General features: G+C 37.8%; 1 protein-coding gene across 3 annotated transcripts in view; it reads left to right on the top strand.

Annotated features, from left to right (window-relative positions):
* Dpp10 (dipeptidyl peptidase like 10) overlaps nucleotides 1–21,020 on the top strand; it is a 725,523-nt gene that overhangs the window by 611,448 nt on the left and 93,055 nt on the right. For all 3 annotated transcript variants that reach the window (XM_052736764.1, XM_052736765.1, XM_052736766.1), the window contains 2 exons: nucleotides 7,675–7,795; nucleotides 18,762–18,916. In XM_052736764.1, the coding sequence (XP_052592724.1) occupies nucleotides 7,675–7,795; nucleotides 18,762–18,916 (276 nt within the window). The remainder of the gene's footprint in view (nucleotides 1–7,674; nucleotides 7,796–18,761; nucleotides 18,917–21,020) is intronic.

The raw sequence follows: 21,020 nt of genomic DNA, 5'->3' as shown, positions 1-21,020 counted from the left end.
GTTGGACTCCTGGAGCTCCACCTGGGGTTTGGCCATGGATCTCTGCATCTGCTTCCACCAGTCACTGGATGAGAGTTAAACTGAATATTGGGCCACTTTTCTGCTAGCTGTCCTTCATGTTCACGGTCCATTATTTAATCACCAACAATTGTTTTCTTAAGCATTTCCACATGCCTGTTCAAACAAAAAACAAAAACAAACAAACAAAAGCCCACTAGTCAGTTAGGAGAAAATGGTTTGGTGTAGCAACCTGGTGGAACCAAGCTGGGATTTAGTAGAAAATGGTGCACAAGTACTCAGTGTAACTCTGTCCCCAATAGCCCCACACTTGTCAGGTTGTAACTAGTTTTTTGGGTACTTCAGCCTGCATGTTCTTCCTCCTTCTCTTCAAACTCATGAATTCCTCCTTGCCCTTTAGAGTACAGTCAATTATGTATCTTTAAAGTCATGAGGAAGCAGACCACTCATCATGTCTGCATTCATGGCTTAGCCCAGTAAGCCATACTTTTCCCTCACTGGCATTTAGAGGTTTACCCTACATTTACTCTACCATGTAAGACTGCACTCTTCTTGAGGATAGGGATTACTCATTAGTAAGTCTCTACAACCCAGGAACACTTAGCAGTGCTTTCAAACAGCAAATTACCAATGAGCTCTTGGAGAATTATACTACTTTGTACTGGCTAGTTTTGTGTGTCAACTTGACACAAGTTGGATTCATCAGAGGAAGGAGCCTCAGTTGAAGAAATGCCTCCATGAAATCCAAATGTAAGACATTTTCTCGATTAGTGACCAATGGGGGAGGGCCCAGCCCATGGTGGGTGGTGCCATCCCTGGGCTATTGGTCTTAGGTTCTCTAAGAAGGTGGGCTGACCAATCCATGGGAAGTAAGCCAGTAAGTAGCTTCCCTTCTGCATCAGCTCCTGCTTCTAGGATCCTGCCCTACTTGAGTTCCTGTTCTGATTTCCTTCAGTGAATATCGAAGTGTAAGCCTAATAAACCCTTTCCTCTCCAACTTGCTTTTTGACCATGGTGTTTCATCACAGCAATAGAAACCCTAAGACATACTTATAAACCACACTCAGGCAAAGAATTTACATAACTCTAAATTAGCTCAGGGTGATTATGCACTGCTGGTATAGCCAAGGGACATAGCACAGACAAATGTCTGGACAACATTTGGTTACTGGTTACATTTTTGTTTGCCATGACCGAAGACATAAAAAAGAAACTTAAGAGAAGGGTTTACCAGTTCCTCATGGTTGGGAAGTCATGGTGTCAGCAGTGTGGAGCAACTGGTTACATTGCATCTCCAAGCAGGATGCAGAGAAAGATGTATGTGAGTGTTTATCTAGTTTCACTTCTTTATGCAGTCTTAGACCCCTACCTGACAGAATGGGCCTGCACATAGGGTCTTTCTCTCACTTGAGATAACCTGATTTAGAAAATTTCTAAAAGACAAGCCTGGAATTTTTAAGGGAATTCTGGGGCTTTCTAAATTGACAATCATCATCATTATTTATCATAACTAAGGAAAGTTGTTACAAGTTTCTGTAACTTGGTTATTGAAATCGGGGATGCAGGTAAACATAGTTTCCTATAGAGGACAATCCTCCATAACCAAGTTTCCTCTTTACTAAATGTAAGGAGAAAACCAAGATTGAAAAACTGCCTTAAGGTAAAAAAAAAAAAGAGTTTAATTATTATGATTTTTTAAAAGGGATATAAAGAGGTGGAGAACTGGCTCACTGATTAAGAGCATGTACTACTGCTCTTGCAGAAGACCTGAGTTCAATCCTAGTACCTACACTGAACAGCTCACAATCACCTATAATTCTATCTGCAAGAGATCTGATGCCCTCTTTTGACTTCTGCTGGCACACATACTCTCACATATACACACACAATTATAAAGGAAGTAAATATTGAGTTTTTATAATTATTAAACATCTGTTGCCCATTAGTTCATGTGCCAAATTAATTTCTGTATCACAGAGATTATTAATCTCTGAAATTAATATTGACAATTTATTCACAGACATATGAGCATCTATAATCTACATACAAATATAAATGTATTCGTTAATCAAAAAGGAAATAACAATCAAAATAAAAATGAGATCTTGCTTCATACCTAAATAATTACTAGTGAACTAACCAACTGATCAAGAAACATAAATGCTGGCTATGATATGAAATTGTCAAATATATGAAATGCTGGTATGAATGAATCTAGGGGAAATACTCTGGATAACAAAGTGAAAATTCTTCCAAAAATTAGAATAAAACCTCATTGTGATCCTAGTAATAACACTTCTGTGGTGGTTAAAATAAGAATCCTCACATCCCCATAGGCTTGAATGCTTGATCCCTAGTATGTAAAACAGTTTTAGAAGGATTGGGAGGTGTGGCCTTGTTGGAGTAGGTGTGGGACTAGAGGTCGGCTTTGAGTTTTCCAAAGCACCTGCCAGGTCCAGTATTTATCTCTACTTGTGGATCAGGATGTAAAGCTCTCAGTTACTGCACCAGCACCATGCCTTCCTGCCTGCTGCCATGCTTCTTGACATGATAGTCATGGACTAGACCTCTGAAACTATAGACAAGCCCCAAATTACATGCTTTCTTTTATAAGATTTGTCTTGGTCATGGTGTCCCTTCATAGCAATAGAACAGTTAGACAACTTTTTAGTCTTGATTTGAAAGAACAATGAGGTGAATTTCCAGAAGACATAGGCAATTCTGTGCAGAGTGCTGTTGGAAACCCCCAGTGTATGGAAACTAGCTAAATGTCCAACAGTAAGTAGGGGGATGAAAAAAGCATTCTATATAAATAAAAGAGATGGCACCAGGCTTTCTTATTTCCATGTTGGCAGTTGCTACCATCTGGGATTGCTTTTATTTACACCTTTTCCCAAACAGCAAGCCACAAAGAACATCCAAACACTCTTCCAGCTACAGTGAATCTTTATGGATACTCCAACACCATTACAAATAGCAGAGATTTGTTTTAAGAATTTGTTTTTATTTTTAATTATATGTGTTTGTGTGTTTGTGTATGTGTGTCTGCACAGTACAGAAGAGGGCATCAGAGCCCTGGCGCTGGATTTATAGTTCCTCTGCACTCACTTTGTTATTTTCTTTTAACCTGGCTAAATGTCTGAGACAATGCTTCTACAAGAACAACAAACAAACAAACAAAGCAATGCTGTTGGTAGAATCCTTAACAAGAGACTATTGACACTGTGATCATTCTCTCCCTTCACATCATAGTTCATTTCTCAGCCAGTATGGTGGACACACTGTTGTAATCCTGGAAACAAAGAGGTGGGAGCAGGAAGAAGATGATTTGAAAAGCAGCTTGTACTACATCATGTGGGCCTGTCACCAACCAAAGCCCTTGCTTCATTTCTTGCTGTATGTCCATCTAAGTTGTGAGTGGGAAAATGGTTATGCTCACCTTTTCCCCACTAATAATTCAGGATGTTCAGAAGTCCAGCAAAAGGAGCAACTGCTCCTGGGTAGGGCAAGAAGAAGAAAAGACAGTAAAATAAAATTTGTTCTTGAGGCTGGAAAGATGGCTTAGTAGTTAAGAGCACTTGCTCCTCCTTCAGAGGACCTGGGTTTGCTTCATGTCACCCACAATGGGCAGCTCACAACCAACTGCTGCTCTAGCTGCAGGGGGTTTGATTCCCTCTCTTAGACTCTGCAGGCACTTACACTCATGTTTACAGACATAATTAAATATAGCATAAATCTTTTAAAAAATTGTTCTTAAAGATTCTCTGCTGGCTAGTTTTATGTCAACTTGACACAAGTTACAGTCATCTGAGAGGAGGGAGACTCATTTGAGGAAATGCCTCCTTAAGATCAGGCTGTAGGCAGGACTGTAGGGCACTTTATTTATTGATGATTGGGTGGGGAGGCCCAGCCCATTTAAGGTAATGATACTCCTCAGCTGATGGTCCTAGGCTGTATAAGAAAACAGACTAAGCAAGCTATGAGGAGCAAGCTAGTAAAAAAAACTCTCCTCCATGACCTCTTCATCAGCTCCTGCCTCCAGATTCCTGACCTGTGTGAGTTCCTGCCCTCACCTGCTTTTAATGATGAACTGTTATATGGAAGTGTGCGAGAAATAAACCCATGCCTCCTCAAATTAATTCTGGTTATGGTATTTCATCACAGTAATAGTTATCCAAACTAAGACAGACTCATACATTGGAGATCTTGAGTTTGAGGCAACTTAAGATACATAGTAAAATCTGTCTCAAAAATATATTGATGATAACAAAATAAAAGCTTCCCATAAATACAATGTTATATCTAGGCACTTGGCAATGAAAAACCTGTGGTTTGAATGTTCATTACATATTTCCTAGCAGCAAAATTCAAACACTGTATTTTGGTTATACTCTCTTACACATCAGTAGATTTAAACTTTTAAGTTATTTTGTAAGTAAATTAAGAAAACTGATTTGGAAAAACTAGGGAGTTGACATGCTGTATGAATTTGAGAATTACCTCATTGAAAAGCTTATCACTTTCTGTTTGTTGGGCTGCTTAGGTGGCGAATAGAAGGAATTAATTAATGACCTCAAAATATGGCAGTTTAATCGGTGACATTGGGTTAATAGTATTATTTTTAATATATTTTCAGTGTGATTTAAATTTGTTTGGGGTGAGAGACGCATAGTTAAGAGGTTAAGAGTACTTACTGCTTTTGCAATGGACCCCAGTTTGGTTTCAAGCACCCAATTCAGGAGGCTCACACACATATTACTCAATATTACTCCAGCTCCAGGAAATCTGAAGCCTCCCTCTGGCCTTTGTAGGCACCTCTATGCATTTGCACATGCCCCCCACCCTTATCATAAATAAAAAATAAAATTAAATAAAAAAACATAGCTACAGCTCTCAGTGATGCCCTTAGAATTCAATTTAATTTTGCCAGACTTCCCAGATGGTATCTGGGAATGTTTGCAGCTCTCAGTTGCTAAGGAAGTGGCTATGGCCTGTGATTACTAGTGACAAAAACATGAATTTATTAAATAAAAACAATTGACAGTTAAAATTAATTAAGTTCTAAATGTGCATTTTCACAAAGGCAGCACTAATTTATTTTTATCCACTGGAAAATGATGATCTTGGGGACTCTCGGCAGACTTGCAGCTTTGGATAGAATAGTATTAACATTGCTAGTTCCATCTTGGTTTTTCTTCTTCTGCATTAGAGAAGATGCCAGTTGCACATGGATCCTGAACCCCCTCCAATCTGTTCTTTAAATATAAATGTAATTAATGGACAGTGGATTTAGATAATTTATACATCTGCTAAAGTCATGGTTGTTTTATTAATTATTTGACTTGGAAAGTTTTTTATATCTTTTTTTTGTAATATATGTTGTTTGACTTTCCATGGAGTGAAGTGAAAAAGCATTTATTTACTCTGTAAATGGCACTAGTTATAGAACGAAGGAATGACTTCATCCAATAAGGCTGAGTAAACAGGTGAGTTTGGAGGCTATGTATAGGAGAATTAGTAAGGGATTCCTTACATAAGAATGGGTGATTCAAAGGCAGTTGCATTACCAAAAAGCCCACCCAGTATGAATAATGCTTCATGGCAGTTGCATTCCTGGAACTCCCTGTAGGACTTGCATGGGGGAGAGTGTCTTCTCTACAGCAGTTATCACTGCTCATATAACCTTGTGGAGGAGCCTTGTGAGTCTTGTAAGTTTCAGGAGCTTCCTAAGCATTATGAGTTTTACTTGCTTCCTGAGCCTTTAACGTTTAATTCTTAATTTTTAAGAATTGGGGTAACAATTTGGAGGAAACATCATGTAGCAATAAAAATTTAAAATCATACTACTTTTTTGTAAGACCTCTAGGTTTCCCAACAAAAGCTTGAGTGATAAGATGTGTGTAATTTGCCATCATGTTTCACAAGTCTTTGTAGAAGCTTCAGATGAAAAAAAGAAAAAGACTGAGTATGTCTCTAGAAAGCAAAAGAAGAGCACATAAGAGGTGCAAAGCTTGAGCTTCTGTTATCTAGAATAAAACTAATACTATTTCTCAGCTTCTCTGTTACAATGGAAGTTATTAAAACTTTCATCCATTGTTGGGACACCTGATAGAAGTCTGAAGTTTTACGTAAGTCTGATACACTTGCTTTCAGTAGTGACTATTTCCTATTAGCACCTGAAAATACCACAGAAATCCAAACAACAAATATAACTTCTTAATCTCCCTCTTTAGAAGTCTTCATGCTTTTTCTCTGTCCTCACTAGTGCTGATGGCTATTTTACACCCATTGCTACTACTACAGATACAACCAGCATAATGTGGACAACTAGCCAGTAGTTAGGATAATTTAGTTTGAAATATATAACCTCCAAAAAATTTAGAATTTTGAAGTGTGCTGACATGTATGAAGTCAGTCTTACATGTGAGATAGGCATGGATGTTATGTCTTGTATATCCAAAATCCCTTTTATTCTTCACAGTAAACCTGCAAAAATCTGTGTAAATCTCATCTACTTTTTATGCAAGAATACTGAGATTTAGAAAGATGAGAAAAATTATCCAAGTCACTAAGATTTTACTATAGTATATAAGATGTCTATTGATGGAATTATTCATTATATATACCCACTACTACTTCTTTCCAAATTCTCCACATCATAAAAGAGTTTCAGTGATATTTTATGTTTTATGATTTTTATCTCTTTATACACAGCAATATTTGAAATAAAGACAAGTATTATTCAGCCAATGTTTTTGTTCTAAATTTTTGAGTTTTCTTTATTTGCTGTTGTGTGGTTGATTATTGTCACATGCTGGGTACTTGAGTACTAGGTCATCTTTCACCATTTAATAGACAAAATACCAACTTGGCCAGTTTTAGACTCTGCTAATATGTGGAAGTATTTCTATAAATGGATGAACAATTTCAAACATTTGGCAATAAAGATATTATCAATAATCAATAATTAGTAATTTTATCCTGATTTTCCAAAACAAAGACATACCTTTTTTTGTGAGCATTGTTGATGTTGGTATTGGAGGTATTATGGTTGACATTTTGTGAGATTTCATGACCTGCTAGAGCCCCCTCATGCTCTTGAAGAAGGTGTTGCCAGAGGATATGGGCCTATGGAAAGCTGTGTTTTGTGTACCAGCTCAAAGGAATTTTATTGCTGCTTATCATTAGTGAATCTGGAAGTGAACATGGACTGAGTCAGGGAGAGTTTCCCAAGATTATTTTATTGATCATCAAGACCTCATATCAAAGCTTTGCAAAGAGTCAGTTTGCTGTTACTAAAATAGCATCTAGTGGCAGTTATCTGTCTTGTTGAGTTTACAAAACATCATTTCACAGCCAAAACAGTTTGGCACTATGAGACAAGCATTGTTAAGCAGATGAAATATCATTGATGAAAATATGGATTTGAAAGTATAAATGCCATGTAATTTCCAAATGACAGTCTGATATCAATAAGATAAGGAAATAAGTATTAGTCTTTCAATGCCATATGAATATAAACATGAAATGATATCAGTTTGAAAGCAGTTAGAAAATAAAAACATTCGCCATCTGAGGATCATTCCCTAACACAAACATTTAAGAATGGCATACTAATATGTTTGGGTTTTGTTTCTTTCCTGTTTCCTAATCCAGATTTATATTTTTGAAAACAATATCTACTATCAACCTGATATCAAGAGCAGTTCTTTGCGACTGACATCTTCAGGAAAAGAAGGAATAGTTTTTAATGGGATTGCTGACTGGTTATACGAAGGTGAGTTGGACAATTCTAATTTCCAAAGGACAAAACAACATATTTGTACATAAAACCTCCAAGAAAAATCTGCTTATTAAAGTCGTCCATTGCCTTTCTGTTTCTTCTCCACATTTCTTTTCAAGACAGTCATGCTGTCTTATTGCATGAGCTTACATGCTGCCTGGCTGTGGTTCATATCTTCATAAATACTACTCATATCTTTTACAGTGAGTGGATATGTGTGGATACCTATGGATATATTTACACTGTGCTAGACAAGTTTCAGTGCTGAAGACACTTAACTCTTAAATGCAGATGGTTATATCACTCTGGAATTAGATAGAGAAATTTTGCTTTTCTTTAGAAAAGAAGATACAAACTCCAATTTGCTAAAAAATGCAAAAGGAAGATCCAAGAAATGACTTGGTGCTTAAAAGAATGAACTGCTCTTCCTGGGTACCTGAGTTCCCTACCCAGCACTGATATTAGGTGGCTCATAATTGCTTATAATTGCAGACCCAGAGGCATCAACTTCATGGGTATCTTCACTCACATGTGCATTATTAAAAGTAAAAAAAAAATAAGGAGCTGATGAGATGATTAAGTGCAACTGATCCTCTTCCAAGAGATCCATGTTCAAATCCTAGCCCACTTGGTGCCTCACAATTCTCTTTAGATCAAATTCTAGAAGCTCTAATACAGTTTTCTGGCCTCCATGGACTCTTACATACTTGTGGTGCACATAAATTCGTGCAAAAACACACTATATACATAAATATAAAAAGTAAGTAAAATTTTAAAATAAAACTAAATTAAAAAATTATACAAAAGCCATTTTATTTAATCCTTCTCATTGGGAACATTGGGGTCATGTTTTAACAATTAGTACATGGGGACAAATGGGGTATAATTGATTATTTGTTTTTGATACTGTTAAATCAAATTTTGATAATAGATGAGAATATCAAAGCAAATTAGGCAATGAAAACCTCTGTCCAATTTTGATGATGGAGTAACTATTAGCTAGCTGTGTTCTAAGAAAGAGAGATCAGGCCTGTGTTTAATACCTAGGCTTGTGACTGTTCAGTCAAGCATGGCAAACTATATCAAAATTTAGAGGGGGTCAGCCTTCTTGATTGCAAATTATAAAGTCAGAAGAATAACTGAGAAAATCCATTTCATATCTCGAATTTTCAAACACAAATGTTCTAGTCTTTATTTGATCTTTTTTTTTTAACTTAGAGAATAGTTTATTATTTTCTGTAATGAAGCCCATGTATGTTAAGACCTTACATATTTAATACATTGTGTTACCTCTGTACAAGTAGGAGTACTGAACTTTTCTAGACAAATATTGCTGATAACTCCTGTACACAGCTGCTTGACATGAGACAAGGGAACACTTGATTCCAAAGTGGACAGTGCAGCTGAAGACACTAAATGCTCCATATATATAAATTATATATACATATAAAGTAGTTTATATTTGCACATTTATATAAAAGACCAGTAATAACTGTATACTATGTATTAATAAATGTAACATGTTTTCTCAGTAATTTGAAATTTTCAGAGATGGTACATTCTCTTTAAGAATAAAAGTAAATTAAAAAACTCTCGGTAAACATCAATATTCAGTTACTAGTATGTGGTATCTAAAACCACTTTTTAATTTTTTAAAATATTTTTCTAGTGTGTGTGTGTGTGTGTGTGTGTGTGTGTGTGTGTGTGTGTGTGTGTGTGTAAGATGTGTGTGATGTGTACATGCTACATCATGTATCTGGGAGTCAGATGACACTTGCCAGATAAAGTTCTGTCCTTCCCCCATGTGGAGTCTGGAGATGGAACTCTGTAGCACGAATCTTAAAAGTTCTTATTAATAAAAACAAACCCAGAGCCAGGTATTGGGGTGAACGCTGGAAGATCAGAGAAGCAGAACAAGCCACAGCCACCTCACCTGGCCAATTTCTCAGCTGATCCTGTTTCCTCAGACTGAAAGCCTGTCCTTATCTGAATGGCACTCAGCTGAACTGGAGCTCGAAGCCTAAAAGCTTAACCATCTCTAGTTCCTGGTTTTCACACCTTATATACCTTTCTGCTTCCTGCCATCACTTCCTGCGATTAAAGGCATGTGTCACCATGCCTGACTGTTTCCAGTGTGGCCTTGAACTCACAGAGATCCAGACGGATTTCTGCCTCTGGATTTCTAGAATTAAAGATGTGAGTGCCACCACGTTCTAGCCTCTGTATCTAGTGGCTGTTTTGTTCTCTGACCCCAGATAAGTTTATTAGGGTGCACAATATTTTGGGGAACACAATACCACCACAGAACTCAGGTCTTCAGGCTTGGTTGCAAGCACTTTTTTCCACTGAGCCATCTCACCAGTCCAGACTCCACAGATTAAATTTCATTCTCAATATTTACCTGGAAAGAAAACACTGTAGAGTAAGTTAAGAATATACCCAACAGCCGTGACAAAGTAGGTGCATCTATCACAAAGCCCTTACAGGATACTTTGTATTCTCAGCAATATGATAGCATGCTGATACTTTTAGTTCTAAGGTAAAAGCAAATTATTCAAACATCCATCCATTCATCCATCTTCTCACTCAATGGCCATTAGTGTTAGCCATCTGTATTCCAGCTATATTTCAGTAGTCCAGAACTATCTTCATGTGCATGTGACCATGAGGCCTTGAGAGCCTTACATTCAATAAAAGATGTTACTAGGTTGAGCTGTCTTATTGAGTTGTGATCTTTCAAACTTAGATGTATATTTGTAGTTAGTTGAGGTCGTGGTATGTGAGGGTACATGTATATACACACACATACATACACATACATGTATACACAAATCATATATATGCATATGTGTGTATGTGTGTATAATAGATTTCCATATACATGCAAGCATCAGGGAAAACTGGTTTACACTGAACACTATCTTGAGGAGTAAGGAGAGCTATGGTAAATGGTAGTATCAGCTATAGTTAGAGAATGAAAGTGTAAAAACACATCAGAGAAATACAAACAAGGCAAAACTAGTTCTCTGTTGAGAATGCTGGAAACTGACTCTGACTTTTCTCTCTCAAAGATAAGTTACTAGAGATGATGAGAATGGCACTGAATAACGAAGCAGGTGCAGAACAAGCCTGGCTACTCCAGATATTCCAGAAGGCAGGTACTAAGGGTAGCTTTGCCTGGGGAAGCAGAAAGACTCTGATAGGCCTCTTGTGTTCAAAACATCCTCAATACTGTAGCAGACTCTGAAAGATAAAGAAGCCATATCCAGCCCATGAATCTTAGTAAATGTAGGTTTATAAAGAAGAAAGTTGAAAGTTGTGTGTCTTAGCCCAATCTAGGTGTTTGCAAAACATTTTTCAAGAAGGAAGCCCCTGAATAGATATGGAAAGATTAAGAATTATTGGGCTTCAGAGATGTGGGTAAAACACTTGCACACAAGAATGAGGACCTAATTTAGAATCCCCAGAACCCATGTAAATATGGTATGGTAGCACACATGCATCTGTAATTTTAGTGCCCCTAGCAGAGAAGGGAAGCAGAGACAAAACAATATTTGGAATCTGATGAGCCAGTTAGTCTGCAGTGAACAGGTGTGAACAAGTGGATCCTGTGTCAAATGAGGTAGAAGATAACTGCTTTGACTTCTATAATTGTGCACATACAAGGATGTGTGCATGTGCACATGTGCATGTACACACACACACACACACACACACACACACACACACACACACACATATACCGTTGACATGAGACGGAAAGTCTAACCCCAGGAACAGCTTGCAAAGTTACAGAAGGTTTGAACAGGTAGGTGTTTGTGCCTGGGGAATTCAAATTGCCTTGACAGCAATGGTGTATAAAATGAGACAGAAGAGGGCAGCAAGACCCAAGATCAGCAGTGACCTATGCCAGTGAGGTAGGACTTTGGGTATTTTGTTACTGGTGTGCATAGATATGAGGGAAATTGGAGAAGCAGGGCCTAGCTTTTGCAGAGCTAGGTCGTTTTGGTGATGGTGTAGAGCGTGGGTGGAAGGGTGGAAGGGACATTTTCTGTGCTCAATCAGGAGATAATGAGTCATTAAATGGGGGCTAAAGCAGTTAGTGGGAGGGAAGACTCTAAAACTGATGAGGCAGTAGCGTAAGTAGGTCTTAGAGGCTAAGCAGATGGGGTGCATGAGGGACGACGGAGAGAACAAGTCTAGAGTCTATCGCTTTGGGTTTGGGTCACTAATGAACAGCGGTGTCTGACACAGTGAGGGATCAGGGACAAAGGGGGGCAGTCTCAGAGCAGAGAGGGGTTAGGGTAAGCATAGACAGTTCACAGTCTGTTGGCATGCTATGATGGGTGACACCTTGTGATTCTTTAGAGTCAACAATGTAAAAACTCAATGTCCTTTGCATAGGTTTCTCTGCCTTGACCACAGATTGAGAGGATTGAAACATCAGCTTTCATGGAAAAGCTGCATGGAGACTGTAGTCATTCCATTTTTGTGAAATTTAAGAATTCTTATTATTTTTTGGATTTACTTGTTTATTTACTTATTGTGTGTGTATGTGTGTATGCACATGTGAAAATGCCCATTTTGTGTGTGTGTGTGTATGTGTCAGAGGACAGTATGTATGAGTTGTTTCTTTCCTTCTATCATGTAGATTCTGTAGACTGAACTCAGGTTATAGGGCTTGGTGGTAAGTACTTTTATCTGCAGAGCCATCTCACCAGCCCTAAATTCTTTTACTTAATGTGATAACAAAACCCCATGACTGTGGATGGAACTCTGTTGGTACAGCACTTGCCTACCACACACAAACCCTTGGATTGGTTCCCAGCACTGCATACACTGGGCATGATGGTTCTTGTCTGTAATTCCAGCATCTTAGAGGTAAGAAAAGAAAGATTAGGAGTTCATCCTCCTCAGCTACAAAGTGAATTCAAGGCCATTCTGGGATGCATAAAACTCTGTACATGTATGAAAATTTCATAATAAAATTCAATATTATGTATAATCAATGTACAAAATACTGATAAATAATATAAATACAAATGTATATATAAATGTCAGCAAATAAACTAACAAAGTAATAAATTAAAAATTAATGTAGATATAAATAATATTGATATTGGAATAAATAATAATATAGACAATATAACTAAATTAACATAATTAAATATATTAGGAAACAGTACAAAGATTAAATAAACAAACAAGTGAATAATTTATAAATCTGAATTGAGCATGGGCCGTGTGGTGAAGTCTAAGGAGATCACAAGGAAGCAGGTCACAGGCACCTTTCTGATGACACTATAGATTTGACACCACTTGCAGAAGGTAATCTGGACAATGACGACAAGCTTTGTCATTCAGGTTAAACTTTGTCCCTCTGGCTCCTGCACCATCAGATGTCACTGGGGTTTTCTTTAGCCAAAGGCTCTTAATACTACTGTCCATGAGTTGCCCAGTTCTCATTCCATTTCCAAGAGGAACCCTACCAAAGTAGCCCCGTCAAAGGATTGGCAGTGGCCATTAAGCAACCGTGACACTCCCAGCCTTTTGCTTCCCATTGGCCTTTAGTTTCCCTGATGTGCCTGTAGTTCCTACACTCCAGCCTTTTCCTTCCTTTTCAGTATACCAACTGCGAGTCAATGACAAACCTCTGCACAGTGTGTGAACCTCGATGACATGAGCCCCTGAGAAACAGAGATTTCCTTCTTTGTACTTCACAGAAAGCAATGATGATCTAAAGCACCATATCACATCGTCACTTTTCTTAAATTGAAACTTGACTTCTCTAAAGGCCCTGATGAGTGGGAATAAAAAGATAACTCAGACAAAAGACAATAAAAGTTATAAGTCAGATGGCATGGTATGCTTCTGCACTTGAAAGGCTGAGGCAGGGGAATTGAAAGTTAATCAGTCTCTCCTGAAGAGTGAGTTCCATTCCACATAAGCTACGTAGTCACACCCTGTCTCGAAATGCAATGCAGTTTTATTGACAAATTTTAAGGATGGGACATGATCTGTTCACTACCAGGCCACTTTATGAGCACAGTATTAATGCCCAAAGATACTAAGTGGAGTCCTTACACAGCTTTCAAAGTGTCTTTTTCAGTCTCTTTTCTTCTAGTTTTATAACCATTCAATTCATAAGAAAAATATAGACACCTATTTTGAAGAGTTGTTGAAATTCTGAGAAATATGCACAAAATTGCCAAAATATAAGACAATTTTAAATATTGTATTTATTGAAAGTAAATCTAATGTTACCCATAAACATCTCTAGATTTGATATGAGAATACAACTGGAAGTACCATGTCAACATTTCTTTTAAAGAACTTGTAAATTGCTAGGCAGTGGTGGCACATGCCTTTAATCCTAGCACTCGGGAGGCAGAGGCAGGAGGATCTCTGTGAGTTCAAGACCAACCTGGTCTACAGAGTGAGTTCCAGAGAAGGCGCAAAGCTACACAGAGAAACCCTGTCTCGAAAAATCAAAAAAAAAAAAAAAAAAAAAAAAAAGGAACTTGAAAAAAAACCAAGAAGAAATATAAAGTGTATAGTTGCCAACTTCACAACTTAAAATTGGAAGGGGGGTGGAATTAAGAGTAGATAACAGAGTAATGTGATCAAAAAGAAATGTATAATATCTGTAACTATATAAAAAGGATCATTCTTTGAAATTCAATACACATCTATAGAATGCATTTTTCTGTCAAATGCAAACACAATACTATCACAGTTAATAATGATGTATGTGTTTGGAATATTTACAATGCAATGGACTGACCAATGATTGGCTAACAGACCCTTCTACTCATGGCAGTCAGAAGAATGAACAAAAGTCAAGTCAGCATATTAAACAGATTTACAAGCCGAGCTCAGTTTGGTAGCATGGAGGAAATTAAGGTGCTCCATGGATGAAACAATGATCCTTGCTTTGGTCTGAAAGAAGAGTAAAAAACAAAATTTAAAAAAATGTAGTATGAACAAAACCCTTTCACACACTTACTGTTGTATTCGTTTCATTAAAAGAGAACAATGCAAAATGCCTACGTTTTTGCTACATTTTTATGTTCTCTTGGCGATGTCTTTGTCATCAGGTTATCAAATCCTGGGCACTTGCCAATGAAACTAGAAACAGAAAATAAGACAAAGTAAACATACGGAGGCAGGGGCATGGAAGACCAGACAGGGTCATCGACAATATGGGCTCTCTATGGGTTCTGAAACAGCTGGTGGATTCACTGACATACCACTGGAGACCTTCATGGTTAGGCCAAAACAGTACTGCAGAAGATGGGAATGAAAGAAGGAAGTGGGGAGGGAGGAAAGAGAGGTAATTCCCAAGAGAATGTTGACAGTAACGTGAAGAAAATAAGTGGGAAGGAACAACCATAGAAATTGCAGTGGCGCCTCAGGAAATCTTGCCTGTCTAAATTGATTACAGGTGGATAAAAACCAGCTTGCCTTTTAGAAGAGCCTGTTAATCTGAATGAAATGATTAGATCTTCGATTTTGGGAAACACTTCATGTTTGTGGCTGTGTGTTCTGAAATGTCTGTGATAAAAAACTACATGTGTTGAAAACTCCATCTGCTCTACAGTGAAATTCTGTAAATCACAGAAATAAAATTTTTAGATAAAAGCCAAAACTACACTAAATTAGAATGGAGTGTGATCTGTAAAAAAGAAATTGTTTGTAAATAATGTAATATAATTAGCATAAGAAGCCACAATCCTGAAATAAACACCCTGTTAGTTGCAATTAAAGAAATGGCGCCTTTTTTTTTTTTTCAGGATGTCTGTTGAGGAAATTAAAGATGCTCTTATTTACCCCTTTCATATTGCAGGTGTTGGTACTTTCTTTCCATCACCTTGGTGGAGACAGTCTCTTGTTGTTCACTACTTCTGCATATACCAGGAACATGGAACCCCAAGAGTCCAGGGATTACCCCCTCCTCCTCTTATCTCCCTAGAAGAAATCGGAAATCACCAATGTCAGAGCAAATGTGTCTGGCTTCTAGTTGGTTTCAGAGGATGTAAACTCAAGTCCTCAAAGTTGCATCAGAAGCATTTACTTACTGAGCCAACTCCTTTGCCCAGTATATTTTTTTATGGGACAAATAAGTATTTGCTAATCATTTGTTTTGTGTAGTAACAATATATTTAATTTCTGACAGATAAGCTATATCATCGGGTCAAGCAAAGTGACTGGAATTTATGTTAGGTTGCTGCTTTTCTTCTATTTCATTTGTCCACTATATTGAGCTCAACGTGATTACAAGAGAAGTTTGAGCTTCTTATTCAGAGGAATGGGCTTGTGAATATGTTCCAGTTGGTGTCATTATTCCTTCAGGCAGCAAAACTTCTAAGCTAACGTCATCACAATTAGGAGAACAGGAAATATACTATCCCATGGGTTAGATGTGTCAGAGTGATAGTCTGTTACCATTTCCACTCCAGTTTAGCAACCCCTATGCTTTCTGTAGAATGTTGTCTCATCTTCCATGTTGTTAAACAAAAAATGCAATATTTCCATAGAACAAATAAGTCTATGTACCCACCATTCCAGAAACATAAATCAAATAAAAATAGGATAACACCACCAGTTTCCTACATTGAGTGGCCCTGTGGCCCTTCTTCATAAATGTTTGCCTGTTTACAGCCAGTGTAGTGTAGGTTATTAAGACAGTGACAGATATTTTGGTTAGATTTCATATAGCTGTGTCCACAGACCTATAGACAGCAAACGAAGTTGACTCCCAAGACATGTGCTTCTATTTGACAAAGATGTTGCCTCACTGAATGGAAGGGTTCCTATGCAGCCAGTCTACTACAAGATAGTTGGCTAGTCTAGCAGGTAGAACCGCTACTATACCAGGGACAGGGAGGTAATCATGACTTTTGCATGTAAGGTAGGCACTGAAGGCTGACTAGAGATTATATTGTCCATGAGATTATTGATAGTCACTTTGATTATGGGTATGGTCTATTGACTTTACATGACATTAACATCTTCATAAATATATTTGCATATATTTAGTCCTGATAATTCATCCCTAAATTTCTGTGCTTCCAAATTTCAAGTTTTATTCTTCCTATATGTCTGATCAAGTAGACATTTATTAGTTACTATCTACAGGCCAAAGCTTTTTGCAGAAACATGGAAATATTTTGTTCCAAATTCTGCCAAGTTGGAGGATCTGTTTATTATTGTACTTCAGTGTCCTTCCTGAGGCAGAATATAGTATAGCACTGATCTGTTTCCAGCTTGCTCATGTGCACCATGCTCAGGGACCTGCCTACACTTTAAACCTGCATTCAATCCTGACTTGTATTTGGCAACACAACTTGAGTCACAGATGTGACATGAAGGAGTGAGGCAAGTCAGAGATGGCAGTAGGTTAGGCATTCACACGTGCTCTTTACGTTTAGCCCCTCACAGACCTTCACTTTCACTTTATAGTGGATTGTTGCTGCATGCATTCAGTAGGTAAGACAGTTCATAATGGGAAGTTTGGGTTACATTGTCATTTGATGATCCATTGTTAAGGTAATTTTAATCTTCATCTATTACTGGGCTTTCTTGGATCTTGGCTTTCTTTTCCAATTGCACAAGAAAAGGACTATTCCACTCCAATGATGCTATGGGAACCTTTGTTCTGCATGTGTGTTTTCAGCTTGAATTTCTCTTTTATTCCTATAGCATTTTTCTAGGCTTTTAGGAAACCAATGTCAACCATGTTTTACAATCTTTATGATCACCATTATTTTGTCACAACAAGGTGACACAAATATTTGTTCTTCTAACACTTTTCACCTCTACCAACATGTCACTCAAAGTCACCAGCAATTACAATTGATGACTCACAACTATATCTTGTTCTATAGATTACTCATAATTTATTTCCTCCCTTGGAAAAAAGAAGAATTATTGCAGCACACACACACACACACACACACACACACACACACACACACACACACACATGCACACCATAACCAAAAAATACCACCTATTCTCAAAAACCTAATTTTGAAGGTATATTTTCTGAATTTCTTTTCTAATATTAATTACTGTTTCAGGATCCCCAAAGGAAAGACTTGACTTATTCAGTAAAATGGTTTGAAGATGCATTGTTTACAAAGATACTATTTACAGAGGTAAAGCCATGGGAAACCACAGAGGAACCTGCTATAATATAGACTAAGAGCAGCCAAGTCATCATTGTTACAAGGAACATAGTGATGAGCTGTCCCCAAACATAGTCATATAGTATAGACTTATGAACAGTGATGGTAACATCAATTAAAGTTCACAGCTGGCCTGAGGTAACATTGCAGGATGGAGCTATGAAAATAGATAACCTGGTTTTATTCACTTCCTTCTAATTGTCTGTGCAAAGGCCATAATAATCACACACTATAGGAGCCAGAGGGTACATAATACTGGGACTTTTGATGTGGTTCCTACAAATTAACTTCCTGAATCAGAAGTATATAGTTGATCTTTTGCTGTATGAAAAATGTCTCTCTATATATTTCATTCTCTTTTCTTAGAGCTAAAAAGAATGTAACTGTTATAGTGAGCCCCAAACTTGTTTGATGAGAGAAAAAAAAATAGTTGCATGCACATATGCTTGAATGATGAGTGGAGATGCTTTTAGCTGTATCTCAGTCTTCACTCATTGTTCTTATTCTTTTCACTCAAGTGATACTTTCATGTGCTAAGTCCATGCTACCTCAACCCTAACTTTGATGGTCCATTCTAACCTTCCTCTCCTTCTGCTTTTCCTGTAATTGAAACAGCAATTTAAAAATACAGACTTCTCAGAGAAGTTGATAAAATCTAACATTCTGTCTAGAACATATTCATGCACAATGATGATTTCAAGGACAGATGTTTGTGGGTCACTGAGCCCACATCTCTACAGTCGATCTCAAATAACACTCATTTATTCTAGAGGAACTTCTACATTCTCATATCGCCCACTGGTGGTCACCCGATGGAGAGAGACTTGCCTTCTTGATGATAAATGACTCCTTGGTACCTAATATGGTTATACCTCGGTTTACTGGAGCACTGTACCCCAAAGCAAAGCAGTACCCATACCCCAAGGTAAGCAATGCAAAGGAAGTATTTGTTCTTTCTGTCTGCATCGGTGCCTTGATGGACAACATGCTTGGTTCAAGAAAAAGTGCCTCTGAAGGAGAGGTTTCCTATCTGCAGACAAAGTCATCAATTCTAAGCTTGTCACTTGAAATTGAGAGACAGAGTGTGGGTAGAAAAGGTACAAGTCGGGCTGGAGGGATTGTTCAGACAACAAATCACTTGCTGTGACTTGCTGTGCAAGCAGACTGACTTGAACTTGATTCTTTAGAAACCATGTTTAACAGCCATGCTGGACAGTGCTTACTTGTAATAACAGAGCGGGGGAGATGAATATAAGTGTACCCCTGGGGCTCACTGGACAGCTAGACGAACGCTCAAGATGAGCTCCAGGTTAATGAGAAACCCTATCTCAAAAAACAAGGTAGATAGCACCAGAGGAATGGCAGCAAGAGAGTACTTCTTGCCTCCATACAAATACATACACATGCTCACACACCTGTACATACACACACACACACACACACACACACACACACACACACACACACACACAAGGACAAAGAATTTGTACCGATGATGGAAGGTGTGAGACATATTGCTGTACTTCTTCCCTTCTGATGCCCATTTTTTATTTTTTTCTTCTCACCTACTGAGTTGAAAAGAGGGTGAGAAGAAATTAGAGACAGACCTGAGGTGAAGACAAAGGCTTCCTCAAGGTACATCCTTGGAGTTGTGAACAGATACTATAAGATAAGAAATATCACTGCTAAATAAGTTAGGATTTCTTAGTTTCAAAAAAGTTTTAGTTGCTTTCAGGTGATTTCTTAGGGCAGTTAATGTACTATAAGTTAATATGTATTTTAATTCCCTCATAAAAATTGACTGAGCATAAAAAATCTCCAGTCAAGAATAGATGAATCATAAAGGGCCTCAGTAAAGAATAGAATAAGCATAAAGAATTTACTAGTAAGTATATTAATATCAGCATTATTTTGGCAGAAGCTGATAAGGAATGTGGTTTATGAAATGCTGCTGGTGAGTCCCAACAAGGGGTAGATAAGATAGATAAAAAGGTTTTATAGGGCAAGAAGTCCATGGATATCTTGCCTAAACAGTAAAACCATTTTCAAGTGTTGAATAAGGCCTCTAGGACAAGGACACAAAGAAATTGGAAAGCACTTGGATTTCTGTTGCAGGCCCTTCTTACTGCCTCAAGCTTTCCTGGGTGGTGGTGGTGGTGGTGGTGGTGGTGGTAGGGTGGTGATGGTGGTTGGTATAAGTTTGTGTTTGTTACATATGCATGAATGTGCAAAGATATATGAAGCCCAGAGGTAGGATGTTACATGCCTTCTTAAATTACTGGTCACCTTATTTTTTGAGACAGCATTTCTCCCTGAACCTAGAACTCAGCAATGTAGCTAGGCTGACTGGCAAGTGGACTCCAGGGATGCTGTTGCCTTAGCCTTCCAAGATAGCCCTAGATACCCATGGGTATTGACCAAGTTTTCATTTAATGTGAGATTCAAACACAGATCTCCATGCTTATACTACATTTTTCTGACTTAGCCATCTAGGCCCCTCAAATTCCCTTAAAAAAAAAGAAATTTTAATACTATTTATTTAGTCTTTGAGGGTTTCATAGATGTATACAGTTCATCTTGATGATATATAATCCCTATTATCTGACTACAAATTCGGCAGAACCTTGCTCCAACAATTCCCCTACGTAACTTTTTATCCTCTTCATTTTTATAACACACTGAGTTCAATTAGTACTTCCCATATGTTCATAGGTGTGAGGCCATCCATTGAAGATTGGGGAACCTATTATAGCCACACTATTGAAGAAAAAAACACTCTCCTTTCGCCATAGCCACCAACTGCCAATAGCTCCTCTAGCGGTGGTGAGGCTGGAGGTTCCCACCAGAATCCATGCCGTAAGGTTGATTGACTTGGTCTTGTGTAGTCAATTTATTTTAAACATGTGTTTCCCCAATATATAACAGAAAGGAGCTTGTGGTGAGTTCATTTATGCACTGATTGTACAAAGAGGTCTTCTGAAAGCCTTCTTTGTACGTTTTAGCTCTTAATTATGCAAGTCAAGAAACTC

Source organism: Peromyscus californicus, unplaced genomic scaffold, assembly GCF_007827085.1.
Source record: "Peromyscus californicus insignis strain IS unplaced genomic scaffold, ASM782708v3 Scaffold_14__1_contigs__length_90479793_seg_2, whole genome shotgun sequence".
Lineage (NCBI taxonomy): Eukaryota > Metazoa > Chordata > Mammalia > Rodentia > Cricetidae > Peromyscus > Peromyscus californicus.
This window is presented reverse-complemented; position numbering and strand designations above follow the sequence as displayed.